This window comes from Hoplias malabaricus, chromosome 15, assembly GCF_029633855.1.
Source record: "Hoplias malabaricus isolate fHopMal1 chromosome 15, fHopMal1.hap1, whole genome shotgun sequence".
Taxonomy (NCBI): domain Eukaryota; kingdom Metazoa; phylum Chordata; class Actinopteri; order Characiformes; family Erythrinidae; genus Hoplias; species Hoplias malabaricus.
The window spans coordinates 14,711,045-14,732,214 of record NC_089814.1 but is presented as its reverse complement, the minus strand read 5'-3'; the positions used below and the strand labels follow the sequence as shown (position 1 = coordinate 14,732,214).

General features: G+C 37.4%; 2 protein-coding genes across 3 annotated transcripts; one reads left to right on the top strand and one right to left on the bottom strand.

The window, feature by feature from the left end:
• Positions 1-1,343: 1,343 nt before the first annotated feature.
• pcyt1bb (phosphate cytidylyltransferase 1B, choline b) lies at positions 1,344-10,147 on the top strand. Of its 2 annotated transcripts, none has more exons than XM_066645584.1 (8): positions 1,344-1,479; positions 4,516-4,615; positions 5,198-5,314; positions 5,440-5,600; positions 5,742-5,820; positions 6,393-6,535; positions 6,877-7,065; positions 8,336-10,147. In XM_066645584.1, the coding sequence occupies exons 1-8, from the start codon at positions 1,411-1,413 to the stop codon at positions 8,477-8,479; spliced, it is 1,002 nt and encodes a 333-aa protein (XP_066501681.1). In that variant the 5' UTR covers positions 1,344-1,410; the 3' UTR covers positions 8,480-10,147. The 2 variants fall into 2 exon arrangements, with proteins under 2 accessions (XP_066501681.1, XP_066501682.1); XM_066645585.1 differs by having other exon boundaries at positions 5,440-5,591; positions 8,336-8,853.
• Positions 10,148-11,549: 1,402 nt separating this feature from the next.
• On the bottom strand, positions 11,550-20,192 carry pdk3b (pyruvate dehydrogenase kinase, isozyme 3b). Its single transcript, XM_066645586.1, has 11 exons — positions 19,979-20,192; positions 18,542-18,683; positions 17,314-17,385; positions 16,865-17,049; positions 16,177-16,266; positions 15,597-15,674; positions 15,279-15,355; positions 15,078-15,179; positions 14,589-14,702; positions 13,986-14,099; positions 11,550-13,168 (listed from the first exon to the last, which is right to left on the bottom strand). Exons 1-11 carry the CDS (start codon positions 20,079-20,081, stop codon positions 13,025-13,027), a joined length of 1,221 nt encoding a protein of 406 aa, XP_066501683.1. The 5' UTR covers positions 20,082-20,192; the 3' UTR covers positions 11,550-13,024.
• Between the last annotated feature and the right edge of the window lie 978 nt (positions 20,193-21,170).

Genomic DNA, 21,170 nt, shown 5'->3' with positions numbered 1-21,170 from the left:
AAAAATCAAACTGAAAACAGCTGTTAAAATATTACTCCAAAAAAATACATTAAAAATGGAAACGAAACTGCAAATATTATTTCAGCAAACTAAGGTCTTCAAAACTACCAGGAAATATAACGTCTTCTACAACAAGAATATGGACTTGCGGGGCAATAAATTCCTTTTTTGTATCATTCAGTCATTGTCTGCGACCTTTTATCCAATTCAGGGTCGCGGTGGGTCCGGATTCTACCCAGAATAACAGAGAACAAGGCAGGAACATATCCTGGACAGGGCGCCAGTCCATTAAAGGGAACCACACACCTATTCACTCACACTTATAGTCACCTTTTTAAGCCAGTTTACCTACTAATTAATGTACAGACACGGAGAACTACCCAAACTCCACAAGGTGGGGCTCTTAGTATTTGTAATGAAACTGAAATGAGCTTCTTCTATTCCAATTTACCTTAAAAGCTGCCAACATTACAGAGTGAACTTTTATATTTAACATAACATTCCACCTTAAATTGTCGAGCAATTACTGTATAAGATAAATGTGGGCAGGCCAGTAAAACTCTATATATATGTCACATAGTGGGGTGTTAAGCCCACACTGGACCTGTGTTTACGATCACTGACCCTGGTGGTTATCCATATTTTGGGCCAAACATTAACACAGCTCATCTACCCATATGGTTGTGTTGGCTGGGAATCGGAAAATAATAATAAATTAAAGGTCAAAGGAACTCCTTAGAAAATATGCACCTTCACTGGTTGTTTTGGACCGTTAAAAAATGTGATATTTGTTGTAAACTTGACTCCATGTATCAACATTGCTGTAGAAAAACAGAAGATTCTCAAACCAATCCGAATGTCTTTTTTTTATAAACATATATACTCCTTTGACTTTGCTGAGCTTGTGAACGAACTCTACTACCAAAATTGTTAATAAGTGAAACAACAAAAGTATTTGACACTGGCTGGAATCAGAAAAATATTTGTAAAAACATTATAGGTTTGTGGAGGTTTTTCAGCAGGGACCATGAGATTTTCTTGATTAACAAAATGAAGTCATGTGTCAGGATGTCCTGAAAATATTGTTTTAATTTAAAGCCATTTTGTAGGATCCCAGAAACAATGCCTTGAATGACATTTCATTAAAAGGCTTATACTTTTAACGGCTTGAATATAATTGTATGCGTGCGACCGTTAGACCCCCCGGCGCTGAGGAAACTCCTGCCTCGGGATTGGCTTATGGTGTCCACTTTCTAGCGCGTCGATTGGTTAATAGTTTATAATCGGGTTATAGTAGGGAGCTTTTAGTCAATCACCGCACATTAGGCGGGGGCTTCTCTACAGTGACTAATATAAAACGTATCACGTACTTCTGTGAGCTCTCTGAGTGGAGAAACTGTAACATCCGTCATGGTGAACAGGAGACGACACGGGAGCCGTACTCAGACACAACCACGCCGCAAACCACCTCCAGCGCAGGTAAACACACATTAAACACGGCCGTATATATATATTTACGTTTTAAAATGTGTCTTGTTTAGACTTCTCATGCATTATGTACATAAGTTGCCTCCTTAAACACTGTGTGTTCTCCAGAATAACAGAAATATTAGTGCTAATTTTATAATATTTTTTTTCTGACATGGTTAGGCATGTTGATTTTATATATATATATATATATAGTCATGTACTGATTGACTCAGCACTTCTTTATTTGTGCACTTTTACCCTGTTCTTCACTGGTATTATTTGAGTGGTGAATCATTCTCAGTCCTGCAAAGTTAGTGTTTGTTTCCCTAGTTGCGATGACTTTCAGCTCTGTTGTGCACACCATATAAATAAATACTGGCAGAAATAAATTGAAATATACAAATCTGCCAGACTAAAACTGGTCCTTTACTTTTTTGCCTCTTCGGGCTAAGACAATAACATTATCAGTACAAATACTTCTATTAAATTAAAAGCTTATATTAAATTTTAATAATAAAATTGTTGCCTAACCATATAGATTTATCTATTTCATGTTGATGTATGGTGCATAATGTGTGTATGTTCAATTGGAATCTAGATATATATAATATTTCCAATACTATGGAGCTACGCATCCTACTTGATTCCAACAACACACATGGTCTTGTTCAGTTGCGGTTTAGTGGCATGCACTTAATATTGTGCTTATGTAATATTTGTATGTGTATGCCTTTGGTTTACACACCTATGTCAGAAGAAAATATGCTGGAACACTTAACATACAGTGGGACATTATAGCACCATGAATCTGTGCTAGTGTTTTATTGTAATTCTTCACACTATATGTATAATCTCTACTTTACCTTTTGTTTACAGTCTAGGGCCAGTTAGTCATTTGATGATTATCCAGCATCTCTTCTGAAATCAGAAGTGTTAATGGCATTCAGCCATGAGAACTTTAGGAGATGGTGGATGATTAGTTCTAGGTCACAAACTCTGCTCAAATTCATCACAAAAACAGTGGATGGAGTTCACTACACAAAATTCAACTCCACCCATTCATAGACATTTGCCTGAGGTCTTTATACTTATTTAGCTGAAACTTGTCATTGCACATAATGACAGTAGATATGCAGCTGTTCCAAATAATCCCCTTTTTGTTTAATGCTTTTCTATGCGGATTGTACTGTGCAGGCACAATTCGATGTCTTTCCTCAATGTTTGCCTTAATCTTACCAGAATTAATAGTAGGTTTTACAAGCTTTTGGAAATATAGGAAAATGTATTTTAAAACTTCATAACTTTACAAACTTTACCACTCACATCCTGTTTCTCGCTGTCCAGGCAGTAAGTCTGAAATATGTTAAGTAATAAGCCTGACATTTACATATGTTTAACTGTTATTAATGAGTTATTAATTCTAATGACATCTAAATTGCTGTGAAACATTATATGTGGCTAGTGTAAAAGGTCAACTAGATTGACCATATTGACAATGAGATTTTTTATTTTTTAATTTAATATTTTTTGACCTTTAAAATATCCATATCTTATGTGAGCCATGTGGAATGTCCTCTGTTGGCTTTTCTGACCAGCTGATGGTCCAAAGGCCACTGACAACATCACAGAGTTAACATGTACATCTCCTGTGTATTTATTGCGTGGCTGTGGAGCATTTGTTATTGCAGTTTCTTATCTAATTCCAGATAGGACAAGAACTGGGTGAACGAACATAAGTGATTTAAAAAACAGGCAGCTTGCCTGCCTTACTTCAGACTCTGGAAATAAACTTGTTATTTGAATACATATATTTAGTCAACTAATAGTATATTGAGTAATTTAAGAATGGTATTCAGTTTGTGTCTGGTACATGTCTGGTATGGTTTACTTTTGTGAAAACTTATATTTTTATTTGGATTTCTCAGATTGTTTCAATTTTTTAAAATCGGAATTTTTTTAGGGGATATGTGTATAAAGTACTTTTTTTTAACCTTTAACACAGATAGAAATTGTTGATCATAAACGAAACATAGGCTTGTTGTCTCTGTGGTTAAACTTGGGGCTTGTTTTAACGTTGGAGCAGTTTTACATATACTGCCCTGACTTACCTGATCCAGCATATCAGCTATACCTGAGGTGTGGTGAGACTGACAGTAGTGAAACTATGCAACTCTAGGGAACTAGGAAACATGATTAGAGAGACTATCTTTATGGCAGAAGGTGACTGAATCATCAGGTATCTCCATTTTATTCTTGGCAGATATTTATCATTTCATCAATCATCATCATCAAATTTATTTGTATAGCGCCTTTTACAACTGACGTTGTCACAAAGCAGCTTCACAGTTTCAAAACAGAACATTTAAATCAAAGCCCAATGCAAGCAAGCCGAAGGCGACAGTGGCAAGGAAAAACTCCCTCGAGGCTGGAGGAAGAAACCTTGGGAGGAACCAAGACTCACAAAGGGGACCCATCCTCCTCTGATCAAACTCATTTAAAATCATTTAAACTCAACTCAGTGTAAGCCTGCCCCATGTGGCTTGACACAAATTGCTCTCTCTTTCTGTTCTTTCTCTCTCTCTCTCTCTCTCTCTTTCTCTCTCTCTCTCTCTCACTCTCTCATTATATATCTCCCTATATGAAAGGTGAACACTTGAGGCCAGACCACACTGATTCATAAAATGCTAACTGTTGGTGCTTTTACTTAGGTGTAATTTTAGAGTCAGTAAGATTGTCTTCCTTATTCCTGTTCTCATCATTCACCCTGTTCAAGACGGTCTACATTCACCTTAATTAATGATGGCAATCTATAGTGGTTCACCCCACTGGTGATGTCCTGGAAGTTTCTCACTGCACTGTTCTTGAATGTTTTATCAGTTCACTCTGTAAAATGTTCATCCCCATCATTCACTCTGTTTTTTACTGCCATCATAAGACCACTGGTGCTGGTGTTTGATCTATATGTGCTAAAATGTAGACAAAGTTCAGGTGCTTTATGTTTGGTTTTATATAATTTATAAAATGCATGTCAAATCTTTTTGGCAGACTCTAAGGGAACCAGCAGTCTTCGCAAAAGCCTCAGGCTCTGATTGTGATGTTCTGCATGATAAGCTAACTTTAGCCCAGGCCCGGCGTGGCACTCCTGGTAAGACTCTACTACTGAGACTATTTTATGGTATATATGGTCTTTGTAGAAGCAGTGAAATCTGAGTCTGAGGTGATGGATGGTAAACATGTATGTAAGTAGAAGATCTTTGAAGCAATCTTTTACTGTATGTATGTTTTTAATTCAGTTTTTTACTGCTATTTTAACCTCAAATATAAAACCTCCACATCATGTAAAGTTACTGCACCACTGACACAATATGTGCATCAGTTTAGATCCTAGAGACGGAGGAAAGTTACACCGATGTTAGTGCGATGTTAGTTCATTTTTTGGTTTAGGTTTTATCCCAGTTTTCAACCTCTTGATGTTAAGGCCACCTAGACCACTGTGATGTTCAGTATCTCAGTTTTTGTTCTTATCTACACCCTTTTTTGTAATGTCTACAACTACAGTCCAAAAACACACACAGTGGTAGGTGGACTGGCGACTCTGAACTAGATAAGCGGTTACAGACAATGAATGAATGAATGAATGAATGTTCAGAGAACCATTTAAAAGAACATTTTTGAAGTGTCCATGGGGGAAGTGAGGGTTCTAATGAATTTTCTTCTACTTGTTCAGCTCACCGGCCTGTGAGGGTCTATGCTGATGGAATCTTTGATCTCTTCCACTCCGGCCATGCACGAGCTCTAATGCAGGCCAAAAATCTGTTCCCAAACACTTACTTGATTGTTGGAGGTGAGACACAAATGCTTAGTTCATCTATATATACATCTATGTATTAAAAAGTTCAGAGCAGGCCTAAAATGCTCAAACTTGTATACTTGCTTATCTAAGTCAGTTCAATCCTCTGTTTATCTAAGTTTGCAATGATGAGCTGACACACAAGTATAAAGGCTACACAGTGATGACAGAAGCTGAGCGTTATGAGGCTCTCATCCACTGCCGCTATGTAGATGAAGTGGTCCGCAATGCACCTTGGAGCCTCACCCCTGAATTCCTGAAGAAACATAGAGTCTGTAGTGTACATATTTCTCATAATATGCATCACTTTATTGTGTATTTTTTACATTATTACCATTTGTCATATATCTCCTTCTTCAAGAAATTTTATGCGATACAATTTTTAAAAGGCTTAGCCTGAGTGCACTTTTCTTTTACCCAGATTGACTTTGTGGCGCATGATGATATCCCATACACTTCGGCTGGATCTGATGATGTCTATAAACACATCAAAGCAGCAGGTACTGGCATACACTGCATTACACAGAACCAGATAATGTAACTTACAAAGGGGTTTAACAATGCATCATGATACCATTATATATCTGTACAAAACACTGCTTGTAACCAAAATGGCCCCTATTTGAATTTAAAAACATTATTATGTATGATGACAATTTTGTCCTGATAGTTTTAAAATTTAATTAGAGAATGAAATTGTGTACACTACTGTCTTCAAAAATGCAAAGGTAATTTCTGTAGACAAAGGAAATGAAGGTTAATGATGACCAATGAGCCACTGAAAATCAAACTCAGAGCTTCTCGATCAGTAGAAGAAGCACAAAATAAATACCAGGACTTTACAGTTAAAACAAAGAAATACTACTTGCCCTAAAGCAAAACACTCGTAGCTTTTGTACAGAAACAGTGATCATGAAACAAGCCTTGTCAGGTTTTGTTCTTTTTATTTATCACCTGCAATTTTTGCACCATTTTCGTAATATCTGGCATTCTTTCTAATTTCTGATAATTAATCAGTTTTGTTGAGAGATAAAGAATAAAATAGATGGCATTGTGGTGGTGTGTCTATTAGGAATGTTTGTAGCCACTCAGAGGACAGATGGCATCTCCACATCTGACCTCATCACACGTATAGTCAAAGATTATGACATCTACGTTAGACGGAACCTGCAGAGAGGCTACACAGCCCGGGAACTGAACGTGGGTTTTATCAATGTAAGAAATCTTTTTACATACACTTCAGAAAATAAATGCTCCTTTGTAATTCTTGGCTTTAGTTCTTCAAACATACAAACTTTTTATATCATCATATTTTTATTTATTAAAGCTGATTTTTAATTATGATTTTGAACCGTAAGAATTCATTGAAGATCCATTGACATGCTCTTTATTGGACCTTTGTCATTGCTTCAAAGATCACTTTCTGAAGAGTGTAGTGGAGCAGAATGCTGGCACTACAGTAGACTCACAGCTCCAGGGTCTCAGGGTCCTGCATTTGATGCTTGCTTCAGGTCTTGATCTGTGAGGAGTTTTGGGTGTACTTTATACGTTGACAGGAAAACAAGTATCGTCTGCAGAACCAGGTGGATAAGATGAAAGAGAAAGTGAAGACAGTGGAAGAGAAATCCAAACACTTAGTGCATCGTGTAGAGGAGAAGAGTCAGGATCTCATTTTCAAGTGGGAGGAGAAATCTCGAGAGTTTATTGGGAACTTTCTGGAGCTTTTCGGCCCTGATGGAGCATGGGTGAGTGTGCCACAGAATGAGATGACCTAGACACTGAATACATACTCTGGTCCTGAATTAAAATAAATAAGTAGAATTAAACCAGAAGATATTCTGAAGTGTATTTTGACTGATTCCATTTATAAATGTATTTATGAATTAACTAGTTTTATTCTGTAGAAATAGAGACTGACAAGTAGTTTAAATTTATTGTCAAAAAATATTGTTACCTCAGTGAAAAATGTATTCAAGTATATTTTTTAAAAAATTATAAAATGTAAAAATGTAAGCTGTATTACAGAAGTGATACTGCAATGAAAGTTAGGTAGGCCTGAGATGATTGATTCAAAGCAAATGCTGGACCTTGCCCACTGAATTTACTGGAATGAGTGTAAATGGAACATAACTGTTGGACTGTTTACCTATACGGGTTCGGATGCATTCTAAATGATGCTCACCTGTATCTATGCTTTTGTTAATGCTCCACTTCTTGAGGGTTTTAAATGAATGTAAACACAAACGTATTGTGATTTATGTCAGAGATGCTTAAGGTCCTGTTCTATTCCAAAAAACTTTAGTTTTTCTGTGCATACATTTCACTTGTCTAGTAATTATTAAGTTAGCCAATTATCTTCTACAAATGTACACGTAGAAAAACACTTTATCACCTACTCTTCTGGAAGGACTTCCCACTCGATTTTGATTGTTGCTATGTCTTAAATGTACTGAACCACACCAGCATTAGTGAGGTACTTACGTTGCATGGTTTATTCTGAATCAGAAACACCATTCTCTATCATTCCAGAGAATGCAGTTCCAATGATCCAGTGTCCAGTGCATGGGGCACTTATAGTCCTCTAGGTCAGGGGTGTCAAACTAAATCCACGGAGGGCCGTGTGGGTGCAGGTGTTCTTTTCAACCACGCAAAAGCCCCACACTACTGAAAGTCAAGATCTATTGATTAGATCCAATGATTAAAAACAGGTGGAATGAGGTGTGGCTTCTGTGTGGTTGGAAAGAAAACCTGCACCCACACGGCCCTCCGTGGATCTGGTTTGACACCCCTGCTCTAGGTCATGCCATTGTGCAAGGTGACCTTAGTCTGATGTGCAGCTTTTTTTAGAGCATACTATTTCATTTCATGTTTTTACGTGGAGATTAAACATGTCGTGCATGCTTGGTTGAAGGTCCACACTGAGTGCACTGTGAAGTTGAATTAGCTAAATATGAGGGGTGTAAGCAAACCCACTTTATTTCACTTTTGTAATATAGTCAACTGTTCTTTTGGCAGCATATGATCCAAGAAAGGAGTGGTCGTGTGCTCCAGGCTCTGTCTCCATACCAGTCTCCACGCAGCTCCCCCAGCAGCAGCCCCACCAGAGAGCGCTCCTCTTCTCCTACATCTTACAGACCCTTATCACCCCCAAATATATGATATTGTAGCATGGGAAAACTCACATCAGTAGTAACTGTGAGCAACTGCTACTGGCCCATTCATTAGAAAGGCAAAATGAGGGTGCAAATAAGGTTATACATGCACTATAAAAGCACTATTTAAAAAAAACACTGTCACACTCACATTACCGTTTTTTGCATTCCACTTATTTTCACTTATTGTTTAGAACCTAAAGCACTGAGTAGTAGATGACATTACACTGACTCTACATCTGAATACATTAATGCAAATGGTATTTATTAATGGATATTTCTATTTATAGATTCTGTCAAGTAAGAGCCCCAATGTTTGTAATTGTGTGTTTTTAAAAATAAAACACAACCCCTTTAACTACAAGCCATTCACAATACCTTTCATCTTAATTGTTTTAGAATGAAAAACATATTCAAGCTCCACTGTTTATGAACTCGTTTTTATTTTTCTTAAGGCCCCTTTAAAACAGATTACATTTACAGCTGTGGTTCTCCAATACCATTAAGGTTGTTCATTCTCCAAACGTATCATCAATTAATGGGTTAAAACTGTGTTAGAATGATGAAAATAAAGATCAGTTTTCGAAAACACAGCTTCACAGCAGTAAACAAACCTTAAATGTTAACTACAAAATCCTATAAACACATCTAGTTACCTATAAAAATATATAATCATATATCTTCAATATTGCTAGTATTAATGTTTGCACTAATACATACATGGCCTGTAAAGTGTTTTATATATATATTGTAGCTGTCCAATTAAAAACATTTATTTTTATTTTACTATATCATTTGAACACATCAGATGTTCTTCGCATTTTGGTAAATGTGATGAATGAACCAATAGAAATGCTGGAATAAAATATTTTAACATTGACTTCACATTGAAAGTTAAGAAGGTTTTCCCTTCTCCTATAAAGTTGATATTTTGGGAGATTTGTGTTATTAAGTGGACAGCAACAATATATATGTCAGGCACAGCATATAAAATGATTAAGCCAAGCTTAAAACGATTGTGATGATGACCTATATTGTCCATATGACCTTACTCTAGAACACCACATGGTCATGCTAAAGAAGCTGGACATTAAACTCTGAAGTGCTTTTTGATAGCTTATGTACAGCTGTTCTATTTTCAGACTGTCTAGACTTTCAGCTCAACCCTAAGAGTCTGTATATGGGTTTATATTTCAATTTCACTCCCTCTATATTTACTCTCTTCCTACCCACAACCACATCACCCTCTTTTCTCTGGGGTCATCAGGTAGGCACTCCCTTCATCTGTGTTTCATTTAAATAAGCCCATGACACCTCCAGAAGGCTGGAGTGTGCAAACTATCACTTTCATTCATTCATTGTCTGTAACAGCCTATACAGTTCAGGGTCGCGGTGGGTTCGAAGCCTACCCGAAATCATTGGGTGCAAGGCGGGACCACACCTTGGATGGGGTGCCAGTCTTTCACAGGACAATACATTCACTCACACCTCTCCATGTGAGTTTCATGTGATAAATCACCAGTCTCATCTCTAACATATGCTAAAGATTCCCTATAAATATAATAATAATAATAATAATAATGTCACAGCACACCACACATGGAGGGACCAGTCCTCCATGCACCTAAAAAAACCAAACACCTCAGCCACTCCACCTGTATGGTCATGCACTTCCTCAATTTTTCTGTGCTTTCCTTATCCACAAACATTAACTAGCTCTTTCAACAATTCTTGGGGGTTAAGTGTGATTTTCATATTCTGTGGATATACAAATTAAACCTGTTAATGCATGAATTGTGAATTATATTCATAAACATTGTATAAATCATTGCAATGGTGTTTTTAAATAAAATATGTACAAATTCACCTTGAGACCAGGCTGTGATACTTAGCAAGTAAAATTTTCTAATCTCCTTAATGAATTAGTTCACAAATCACAAAATGCTACCAGGGGCGGCACGGTGGCGCAGCAGGTAGTGTCGCAGTCACACAGCTCCAGGGACCTGGAGGTTGTGGGTTCGATTCCCACTCCGGGTGACTGTCTGTGAGGAGTTGGTGTGTTCTCCCTGTGTCTGCGTGGGTTTCCTCCGGGTGCTCCGGTTTCCTCCCACAGTCCAAAAACACACGTTGGTAGATATTGGTGATTGGTGACTCAAGTGAATGTGTGTGTCTGTGTTGCCCTGTGAAGGACTGGTGCCCCCTCCAGGGTGTATTCCTGCCTTGCGCCCAATGATTCCAGGTAGGCTCTGGACCCACACACTGAACTGGATAAGCGGTTACAGATAATGAATGAATGAAAATGCTACCAACTTGGGAGGGTGAGACAAGCATATATTCCTCTGAGATATGTCAAGTAAGCCATTGCATATTTTAGAAATGCTTCCAACAACACAACACAACTTAAAAGCTTAATGCACTTAAAGGAAACACTACATTCCCAGATCTGTTACGCTAACAGTCACCAGCATTGGCAAACATGAGTCAACTGACAGGGGAGAAAGGCAGCCATCTTACACATCCAGATAGAGTGAAGCCATTTGGACTTTCAAACTTGGAATTATATTTTGTTTTAAAAAAAATCATGCACTTAGATAAAAAATGAGTGAATATATAGCTCATAAATTAGTGCTGTGTTACATGGCAAAATACATATCACAGAGAATGTTTTTTAATACATTTAGTTATATCTTTGCGGTTTGTCCAAGTTATTTAAGTTGTGATGATATCAAGCAAGGGTGACATGGTGGTGCTGCAGGTAGTATCGCAGTCACATGGCGCCTGTTTCCTCCCACAGTCCAAAAACACACCTTAGTATGTGTGCTGATAGGACTCTAAAATGTCTCTAGGTGTGAGTGAATGTGTGGGTGTGTGTCGCCCTGTGATGGATTGGCACCCCCTCCAGGGTGTGTTCCTGCCCAGTGATAGGCTCCGGAACCACAGTGACCCTGAACTGGATAAGCGGTTACAGAAAATTAAGGAATGAAAAGGTTATCAAGCATATAGACAAAAATGTATAGTGACTGATAATTCATCATATTGTCCAAACTTAGCTTCCACTCTTATGTCTACTGCCAATTGCCTTTCCATATGTATCATCAGCAGTCTTCAATCCTATGCTCAGAATTATTCCCAGTATTCAGGGTCATTATTCTGACATGACCATGAATATATAAAAATGTTTTGACCTAAATCTGCAATTAAGTACTAGGAAAAATGACGACATGATGGCAATACTGGGCATAGTGACTGCATGTCAGAATATTACTCTGAAATTCCTCTAGGCCTGCAAAGATTTGCTTACAAAAGAAGCTTGCATTGTATTTTGTAACTGAGTTCAGTGCAGTAACAGTACAATACCCCTGGCAAAAAAGCCCTGACTCTTCCCTCTGGAAATGGATGTCTGCAAATTTATCCCCAAGATTTAATCAAAATATAAAACATATAACCAACTAGGAATTGGTGACATACACTTTTTTTGTTTTCATTCTGACACATGTTGATGAAAAAACTGTCTTAAGAGAACAAAGTCCAGCTTCTGGTGCTGAAGGAACACAGAAGTTAGAATATATGCTAAATTAGACAGCCCATTTAGAAGCGTAGCTGGCCAGCTAAGCTTAGATAAATAAGCTAACAGACACTTGTGGTTTAGCACAACACAGCACATGTGTTCCAGTAAACTGAGGCTCAAGCCACACACATTTACAGCGTACAGCCTCATAGCTGTCAGCACAAATCAAGTGAAGTGTCTTGGAGTGTTTTGTCTATTTTCAGCTTCCTTCCTCTCACTTTTAAGCCTACTTAACTTAGCACCAAACCCAGAACTACAGTGGACTACTTTTCTTTTGTCTCTCTGCCCCTCCCGGTGACGCTCTTAAATCTACATGAATTACCTCAATTTGCCTTGTATTTAACATGAGCTATACAGAACAGAAATCTGACACACCAGACACATCATAATTTTGAAATGCCATCCTCATTTTGAGATACCATCAACGCTTTAAAATACCATGGTATACCGAATTATTGTTATATGGCCCAAACCTATCTCATTCTAATGTACTCTATTTGTTTAATGAATTGCTGTTAAGAACATTAAAAATGTTCTGTCCATTTGGTGCTTGGCCCATTTTGTGCCTTGGAGTGTAGTGCAATCTACTAAATCTGCGTGTTTAATATAAAGCAAAATTCTGTAATACCTGAAAGAAACATTAAAAATAGGATTTTCATTTATAAAGTAAGCAGCTGCCTTTGGCACCACAGTGATTCCTTTTTCTATATTCACTTGAAATATACAATAAATTGCATGTGAAAAATAAAAAGATAACAGATAAAAAGATATCACTAACTACTCTATCTGACCTTCACCTAAACAGCAAAAATTGTGTATCCCACCACACTTCAATATTATAAAGCAAAGCTGTTAAGTGAACTTTTGGGGAAGAAGTGCTTTGGTTCGACCTAGCATTTGATGCAATAACGTGTCTCTTACAAAAGGCATGTGCAACTCTGTTTTCAACAAATGTGAAGCAACTCTAAAAGAGAATAGTTTAGATCACGTGTTTACTTTGAATGTGGACGCATCCCGTGGGTCACTGCTGGGGTTGCTCCAGTCATCAGCCTCTGGCCCCAACTGATAGTGTCTCCACACTGACTTGTTGAAAACTGGAAGACGCTCAAAAGACTCACTGGATAGTGCCTGGGGACAAGTTACGAACATTGTTTTAATTTATCAGTTTTGTTTAGAATGGTGCAATCTTTCTGGGCTCCTAGAGGTTTAAAACTTTAATATCTCCTATAATTTCCACAGAGGCCAGGAGTGGCAGTTGGTAAAAATAAAAACTATTTCCCAAAAACATTCAGTCTTCAAATGCATGTTTTATATTAACTGCAGATTTATTTCAATTTGTGCACACAAGATAAATAAATGTTATATGCAACTTGAAATATCCTATATGTAGTGTGAAACCTTTGATAAATCAGTGAGGATTACAGAAAATGAATGAATGATAACGTTGCAAATTCACAAATCAGGATGATAATTACAGGTATTAGTTGTTTCATAAAATAGTTATCTGCATAGGAATCCTGAATTGTTCTAGATTCAATATTTATAATGCAAACACAAATAAAAATATAAAAAATCATTTCATCTCTACCTATTATCCAATAAAGCACTTACTATAAGCATGTGTGTGTTTTTAAGAAACAGGAGAACAATTTTTAAATTTGTGAATGAATTGGGAAAACCTACATTCAAATTAAAAACATTCACAAAATTGAAGAAAACAAAACAGTGACTTGTAAAACATTAAGAAAACTTGCAAACACAAATTACGTATAATTCCCTCAAACAACATTCCCCCATAGACCCTCCTGTATTCCATAGATATTTGTTATACTAAAATCCTTATATTTCACCATTGAAAGTAAATTGTTTCAAACATAAAGAATATTAGCAACATATTAATAATACATTATGCATCTTTACTTATTTGAAGATGAAATGGTCATACCTTTAGATAGATGATTGCATGAGTTCCTACACCTTCCAAAGAATAAAGGTTCAGGTCTCCCTGGAAGTACCGTGCATACAGTCTGGAGATTGGCAAACCATAACCAAAACCAGCCTGCGAGAAACAGACTGTTATCATTTCATCATATGTAAACACACACACACCCACCCACACCCACACACACACAAACACACACACACACACACACACACACACAGTAAAATAATGTTATGATACTGAGGAGTTGCAAATCCCAGTGTCCAAGGAATAATGTAAAGGGACACTAGCTCAGTGCACTGGTAAAGTGTAGGTGATTGTTTATGATAGTCATGAATGTTAGTTCTCAGCAATGCTCCAGTATAGTTTGAGAAAATCGCAAAATTATTTTGAGGAAAATCTAAGATAAAGAACATTCCAAATTGTATGGATACATCCACAGTCACTGTTTTTCTGAATCTTACAATATACTAATCTAGTTCAAAAAACAACTTAGAACTAAAATGTTCTAGTCCTCAAAGTTATTTAGGAGACATTTTAGAAAACTAAACAAAAACAGTTTTACATTGTTTAAACTTTGCACTGCACTGTTTGGTGTGTGATTACCAGTGGTGGAGCCATCTTAGAGGAATTTAGTTTTGGCGTGGGGGCTGTAGAGTACATGTAGTTGAAGAGACGGTCAATCTTCCTCAAAGGAACACCACCTCCCTGATCGCTAATCTATAAAGACACACATATTAGACATTGGAGCTTATATAATAATATAGTAACATCACTCTAAACTGAAACTAAATACTTACTCATTTTACTATGTCCAAAATCCTTACTGTCATGTAACTATCATGTAATAGAAGCATTTTCTGTCCTCCAGTATGACTGATGGGTCTTTAGGTAAGGAGAGATATTTTGAAGAATGTAATACATTAAGAAATATTCTGAATTGATCCCCACCATATGTAATAATGAGATTTGATTTCTAACATAACAGAACATTGTTAATGTTCTACTCTAATTGCACAGAACTGTGCAATGTTGTTGTGCTAGTGAAAGAAGAAGGAGCTACTAAGTGGGATTGACAATAACTAAATCAATTACTTTTATGGAGAGATCTTCTTTTCCAAGAGTGACTAGTGCCTTCACAGGAGGCAGTCCTTCTTGGCTGTTCTCATGAAGCTCCACTGTAGCTCGCATAGAGTTCTGTAATAATAAATAAATACATTCAGTATTATGAACCACTGGTAGTGTCCCTGTACAAACACACAGTGAGACAAAACCATGTAACCTGAGTGCACTTGCCTTGAAGAGCTCAAAGAGCATGTGGAACAAATGTGATGGCACATAGACCACCTGAATGGGCCTGTTGGGCTTCTTGGCTAGAAAATATTGGATCCAATTGACAGCAAACAAGACCGGGAAAGACATAGGGCATATTTTAAGCATTTAAATAAAGGTTAATTAAAGTAGGTAAAGGTTTACTCTTTGTTATTTACTTGTCTGAAGAGACAAGAAACTGCACAGATTGATATCAGACAAAACAGCTGTAAGACATGCTTTAACTTTTGATTAAAAGACTATTGATGCAGTAATACAAGCACCAAAGAATGACTGACTCACTGTTGAATTCCTGGATGTGAAGCTCAGGTGCTACCATGTAATACTCTTCACAAAGCATCTTCGCTGTCTCATATGCATCTGAATGAAGAAGGACAGTCACGGATGTCAGTGGATTGGTTTCACAGCATGCAGCCACTGAACAAGTTACACCATGATGTTGAACATCTGCAATATCTGCTATCACTAATGTTAACCAAATATTTACAGACATCTAGTGCATAAAGTTTATTCATAGCACATTGATATACGCAGTGAGGATTGTATATATTCAGTCAATACCCATTATTGATTTTAAGTTACAAAGAAGATTAATATTATTATGGTCAGTTCCTAAACATTACTAAGCTCTCCCCTTTCACATAATCCCTATTGAGCAATCAGAGGGTGAGAGCTAAAACACTACACATTGTCAAGCCTTGGCTCTTGAAGCAAATTAGAGCAGCTCGATATTAGCAGAAAAGTCTGTATTAGAATAAGATGAAATATAACGTGTTCAACTTTGTTTAATAATAAAACATACTTAACATTAGAATAACAACAAGAATCCTAAAATAAGGGTTTGATTAGCACAAACTCATACCTCTCACCACCTCAACTACATTGCAGGTTGGGTCAATGCCCCCAATGTGTTTTGGATGTGCAGGGTTGATGCCATCACCAAACAGGAGAGCTACAACATAAAAATATTAAACAATTAGCACTTTTAGATCTATCTGAAACATTGTAAGGGTCCATATTGCATTTTATATATATATATATATATATAAGCAGTAAATAAGAGGACTACAACAAAAAATATAAACCTTTTTTTTTTTATTTTTACTAGTCCTCAAAACCAATAGTGAAATTAGATCAGTTTTCATGTCTTATTGCTAATTATGGAAGAAATTATTTGGGTACTATTTTGTTTAAAAGAAATTTGCATTTGTGCCCCTTTGCCAGGCATTGATAACAAAATAAAAACAAAATTATAATAAGTCTCCTAAACTTTCTAAAATGCCTTATGCATGAGGCAGCAGTTTTGTGATTTTCTGTGAGGTCAGAATACCTGTTTCCTTTTGCCACTACTGTGAAAAACTCTGACATTTTATGCTTCTCTAGAATACAGCATTTTACATTAAATCACTTTGAATGACTCTCATGGTTAAATTGTGCATATTTTCTGATATGCAGATATGCTAGATGTCCAAATCCCTTTTATTTGCAGTTCATTCCATTCCACTGAACCAGTCTGCAAGCTACTACCTCTCACATATAAATACACTCACTGTGTTGGTTGATGAGCATACGAAAAGAGATGCGGCTGGTATAGAAGCGATCCAGGAAATACTGCACATTGCTGCTGATAAAGGGGTCAAAGCCAAACTTCTCTTTGTACTCAATCACGCCCTGAGCCATTGTGGGAACCACATCATTGTGTCTGTTCCGAATCTGGATAAGAACATCTAGGAAACTGAATGAGTGTATAGAACATAAAGGGGTATAATGGAATACATAAACTTCTGAGAACCCCAATGATATCTACTGTATTATGCTCTTATACTAAGAATATAAAGTTATCAATCTTGAAATTGCATAAAAATATTTTTTTATTAAACCTCATTGGGTATACATTTTAACACCACTTCTGACATTTTGTTCAACTATTATGAGTTCTGATACTTAACCTTCATTGCTTACTTTTTACTTTAGACCTCTTATAGTATATATAACTCACTCATTGAGGGTACGAGGATCCTCCGGACTTCGATTCTCATATTCTAGCAGCTCCTCAAAGCTTTGACTGTACCTGAGAAAACAAAGTAGACATGGACTTATATGTTTAAAATGACTGTTTTTAGGACATAATGCAAGTAATTGAATGTACTGCTACAATGTTTTAATAAGTAAATGAGCAGCTCAACGGCATCTCATACGATAAGAAAATGTTCTGCCTTATCTTTGGTCCTACTGTTCTGTTGAAGATGTTTCTCTAGTAGGTTTGTAAAAAGCAAATAATTTTCTTTGTTTTTCACAAGTAAAAATATTTGTCTGTGTCTTTGATCATTCCTAGTTGGAGAACATGTCCTTTACTGTCAGTTCCTAACCATTACTAAGCTCTCCCCTTCACATAATAGCTATTGAGCAATCAGAGGGTGAGCGCTAACACACTACACATTGTCAAGCCTTGCCTCTTGAAGCAAATTAGAGCAGCTCAATATTAGCAGAATATTCTGTATTGGATATCACTGATGGGGAAAAGGGGTTTAGGAGTCATGATGATTTATTGGTGTAGAATGGTGCATTGTCCCACCCCATATTTCTGTGCTGGGCTGCAGGTTATGCAAAAATATTTCCGTTATGTTAGGTTTTAAGCCTGGGTTTGATAGCCAACTTTTAGATTTTTAGCTTGGTTCAGTTGAAATGCATTTGTTTTATACATTTTAATATAATAAGAAGAATAAGCCAACACTCAAGGTTTTACTGTAGGTATTGAATAAAGGAAAAATAGCATGCTGCTTTGATGTTCCTTTTGGTCTCTGTTTTGGTAAAGTCATTAACAGCATGACTGTGACTTCAGAATGTGTTTCACCATCCAGCCATCAAGAATCAGATCAACACCCAGTTTGCAGTGCCAAACAATTTATAGTTTGGAACCTGTACCAAGGACCACTGAATACCTGGCATACTTGGAGTTGCAATAAAACAAACATTGTAGTTCCTCAGGAACCCAACTTAAAACACTGGTGTAAAATATGCTTCATACTACTTAGCAAGAACATGCACAATATAAGCAAGCCTTTTTAATCAGGGTAAGCAAGGCCACTCCTGACTCAAGGATGGCACTGACATAAATGGTGCCAGACACAGCCGTACGGAATTCATCTGAAGTTTATTTGCTACTGTACTCACCACTGAGCTAACATTCATCACCACCCCGCCCTCATTGAGCCCCGCCCCCTCACCAGCTCTGGACCAACTGGACAGATGGCTGATTTAGCAGGTTGCCAGGCAACAAAGTAACTTCTCTCATGGTATTGGCCAATCGAACAGGCAATTCTTTCCTCAGGAACATGTAGGAAGTCTTCTCACATGCATTCTCTCTACCTGAACAAAAGATAGAGATCATAAGTGCAGTACTTCTCTCAATAATAAACATTCTCAGTGTGTGAGTCAATACATGGCTCTGTTTGTGAATATTTTTGTGCTGCTGTTCCCTTTACTGCTGCCACTGAGCTTTCCCTCAAAGGTCAGGGTCAAATGACTTTGCCAAGAAAGCGCGCCAACCAATGAATGTTGATATCAGCAAATACTTTACTATGTTTAGATGACTGATCTACCAAGATCTCCTGAAGTGAGGACCTAAAAGATAGTGTGTCAAAACTACACTACAGACTTTCTTCAACACTGTTCAAAACGTAAGAATTACTCGTTATAACAATAAAGGTTATTCCGTTATTATATACAGAATGTAGATAGCGAACTAGCTACCAAAATGTAAACTGATCATTTATTTAGTTTTCTCAAAAGTCCAAAATTATTACATAAATATATATAAAATATAAAATTACTAAACAAAATGTGTGGTTTGCCACAGTTCCTGACACAACCAATGGGGGTAAACGGGTGGAGCCATGCAAAGTGGCTCTCGATATGCCCCTGCAGTCGCTCACAGAGAGACTGATTCCAGTTTGTGTTTACAGTGTGCATGCAGGTTTGTTGTGTTGTTTTGTGAAAAGTGGTTGACAATGTGGAAGTAAAGTTATATAATAAGCAAAGCAAAATCTAAAGGGCTTGTTTTATCTCATATGTTCTGATGTAGGAAGCCCACAAAAATTAATGGGTCATTTTATTTCACAGTATTTGCCATCTATGCACTGAAACAAAAGTGCAAATGCACTGAATAAAATGTTTTTTGATTTGTTTGTTTGTTTGTTTGTTGTTTTTTTCATGAACAATCTGCACATCTGGGGTTTTAAACACAAGGGGGTTAAGTATATCTAAACTGTTAAATTATCCACATTTTTTTACTTTCCTATAATAATAATAATAATAATAATGTTTCTGTAATTTCTGTAATTCTGTAATGTTTCTGCTTTTGACAAATCCTGATAAGCATATTTATGTTGTGCAGAATTGTACATATCTGTGCCTTTAACTTTCACTTTACCCCACAGTGTCTGACATGTTCTCACCTGTATAACTCCGTTGCCTAGGATGAAAAAATCTGAACTGAAAAATGAACTGAACTGTAATGATTCGCCTGAAGAGTAATAAGGCTCTCGAGCGGCTATTAAACCGATGTTTACTGGAGTATTGCCAGTATACTGTCGCAATATGCCCTTCTCCTGGAACCTAGCGAACTCCGTCTAAAGTAAACTTGCCGATAACCGAACACTCACCGAAATCCAGAAACTGTTTGATGGACATCGGCGAGGGCGAGAAGCGTGAGTAATACTCTATTTTGGGTGTGACATCTTTCAGCAAGAAGTTAAACAACTTCATGGTTACGAAATACAGCAACAACAGCCCACTTTTGAACCCTTGGTCCGTAGAAGTGCCCTTTCCAGGATTTTTTTTAATCCGTCCGTTCACCCGCAATTTACGGAAAACACGGGTACAGTTTGCATACCTCTTCCCTCCGGAGCGGCGTCACTGTTGTACGTTTAATCGCTCGAGCCCCTCTGATCCACGGCACGTGACATCACAACGATAATGACGCAGAAGACCAGAGGGGGACGCGCTTCACCCAAACAACATACGCCACAGACACTAGTAATACAATGATTACAAGGACCTCCACTGTAGAACTAGTAATACTGCAATTATAATAAACATATATTTTAACCTACTTTAAGTCTATTAACTATACGGACAGGCCATTCACACTCTAATACTCACTAATGGACCATTTGATTAGCTTCACTTTCCATATAGGACCATTTTATTTTTCTACATTTACAGACATTTGCATCATGTATTCGGTTATAAAAAGGTTAGCTAGGTTACAAAGAAGTTCTCACTTTTTTGACACTAGTCAGGTAAAGAGAGGTAACCCTGTTTGTTTTTCCAGTAAAATGACGTTACTGAGGACAGCAGGTAGTGTCGCTGTCTCACAGTGGGTTCTAGAGCCACTCCAAGAGGCGTTTGTTCCTATGGGTTTCCTCTGGGTTCCCCGCTTTCCTCCCACGGTCCAAAACCACATGTTGGTAGGCGCATTGGCTACTCAAGGTGTCAGTGGATGTGAGTGAATGTGTGAGTATATTTCACACTCCGAAAGACTGGCACACTCTCCAGAGTGTGTTTCCACCTGGTGCCCAGTGATTCCAGGTAGGCTCTGGACCCACTGTGACCCTGAACTGCATAAGCAGTTACAGACAATGAATGAATAAATTATATTATCGAATAATGAACTGAGTGTTGGGGAAGGTAATCATAGGAAGCATTTTTCATAGATATATATAGATCCTCATTCATTCATTCGTTATCTGTAACCGCTTATCCAGTTCAGGGTCGCGGTGGGTCCAGAGCCTGCCTGGAATCATTGGGCGCAAGGCAGGAATACACCCTGGAGGGCGCGCCAGTCCTTCACAG

Coding starts and splice junctions, on each gene's coding strand:
- pcyt1bb (XM_066645584.1), top strand. CDS start 1,411: ATGGTGAACAGGAGACGACACGGGAGCCGTACTCAGACACAACCACGC. Junction 4,616..5,197: donor GGCCCGGCGTGGCACTCCTG/GTAAGACTCTAC, acceptor CTACTTGTTCAG/CTCACCGGCCTGTGAGGGTC. Junction 5,821..6,392: donor TAAACACATCAAAGCAGCAG/GTACTGGCATAC, acceptor TGTGTCTATTAG/GAATGTTTGTAGCCACTCAG.
- pdk3b (XM_066645586.1), bottom strand. CDS start 20,081: ATGAAGTTGTTTAACTTCTTGCTGAAAGATGTCACACCCAAAATAGAG. Junction 17,386..18,541: donor GTCCAGTTGGTCCAGAGCTG/GTGAGGGGGCGG, acceptor TTGTTTTCTCAG/GTACAGTCAAAGCTTTGAGG. Junction 13,169..13,985: donor ATGCAATCATCTATCTAAAG/GTATGACCATTT, acceptor ACTTGTCCCCAG/GCACTATCCAGTGAGTCTTT.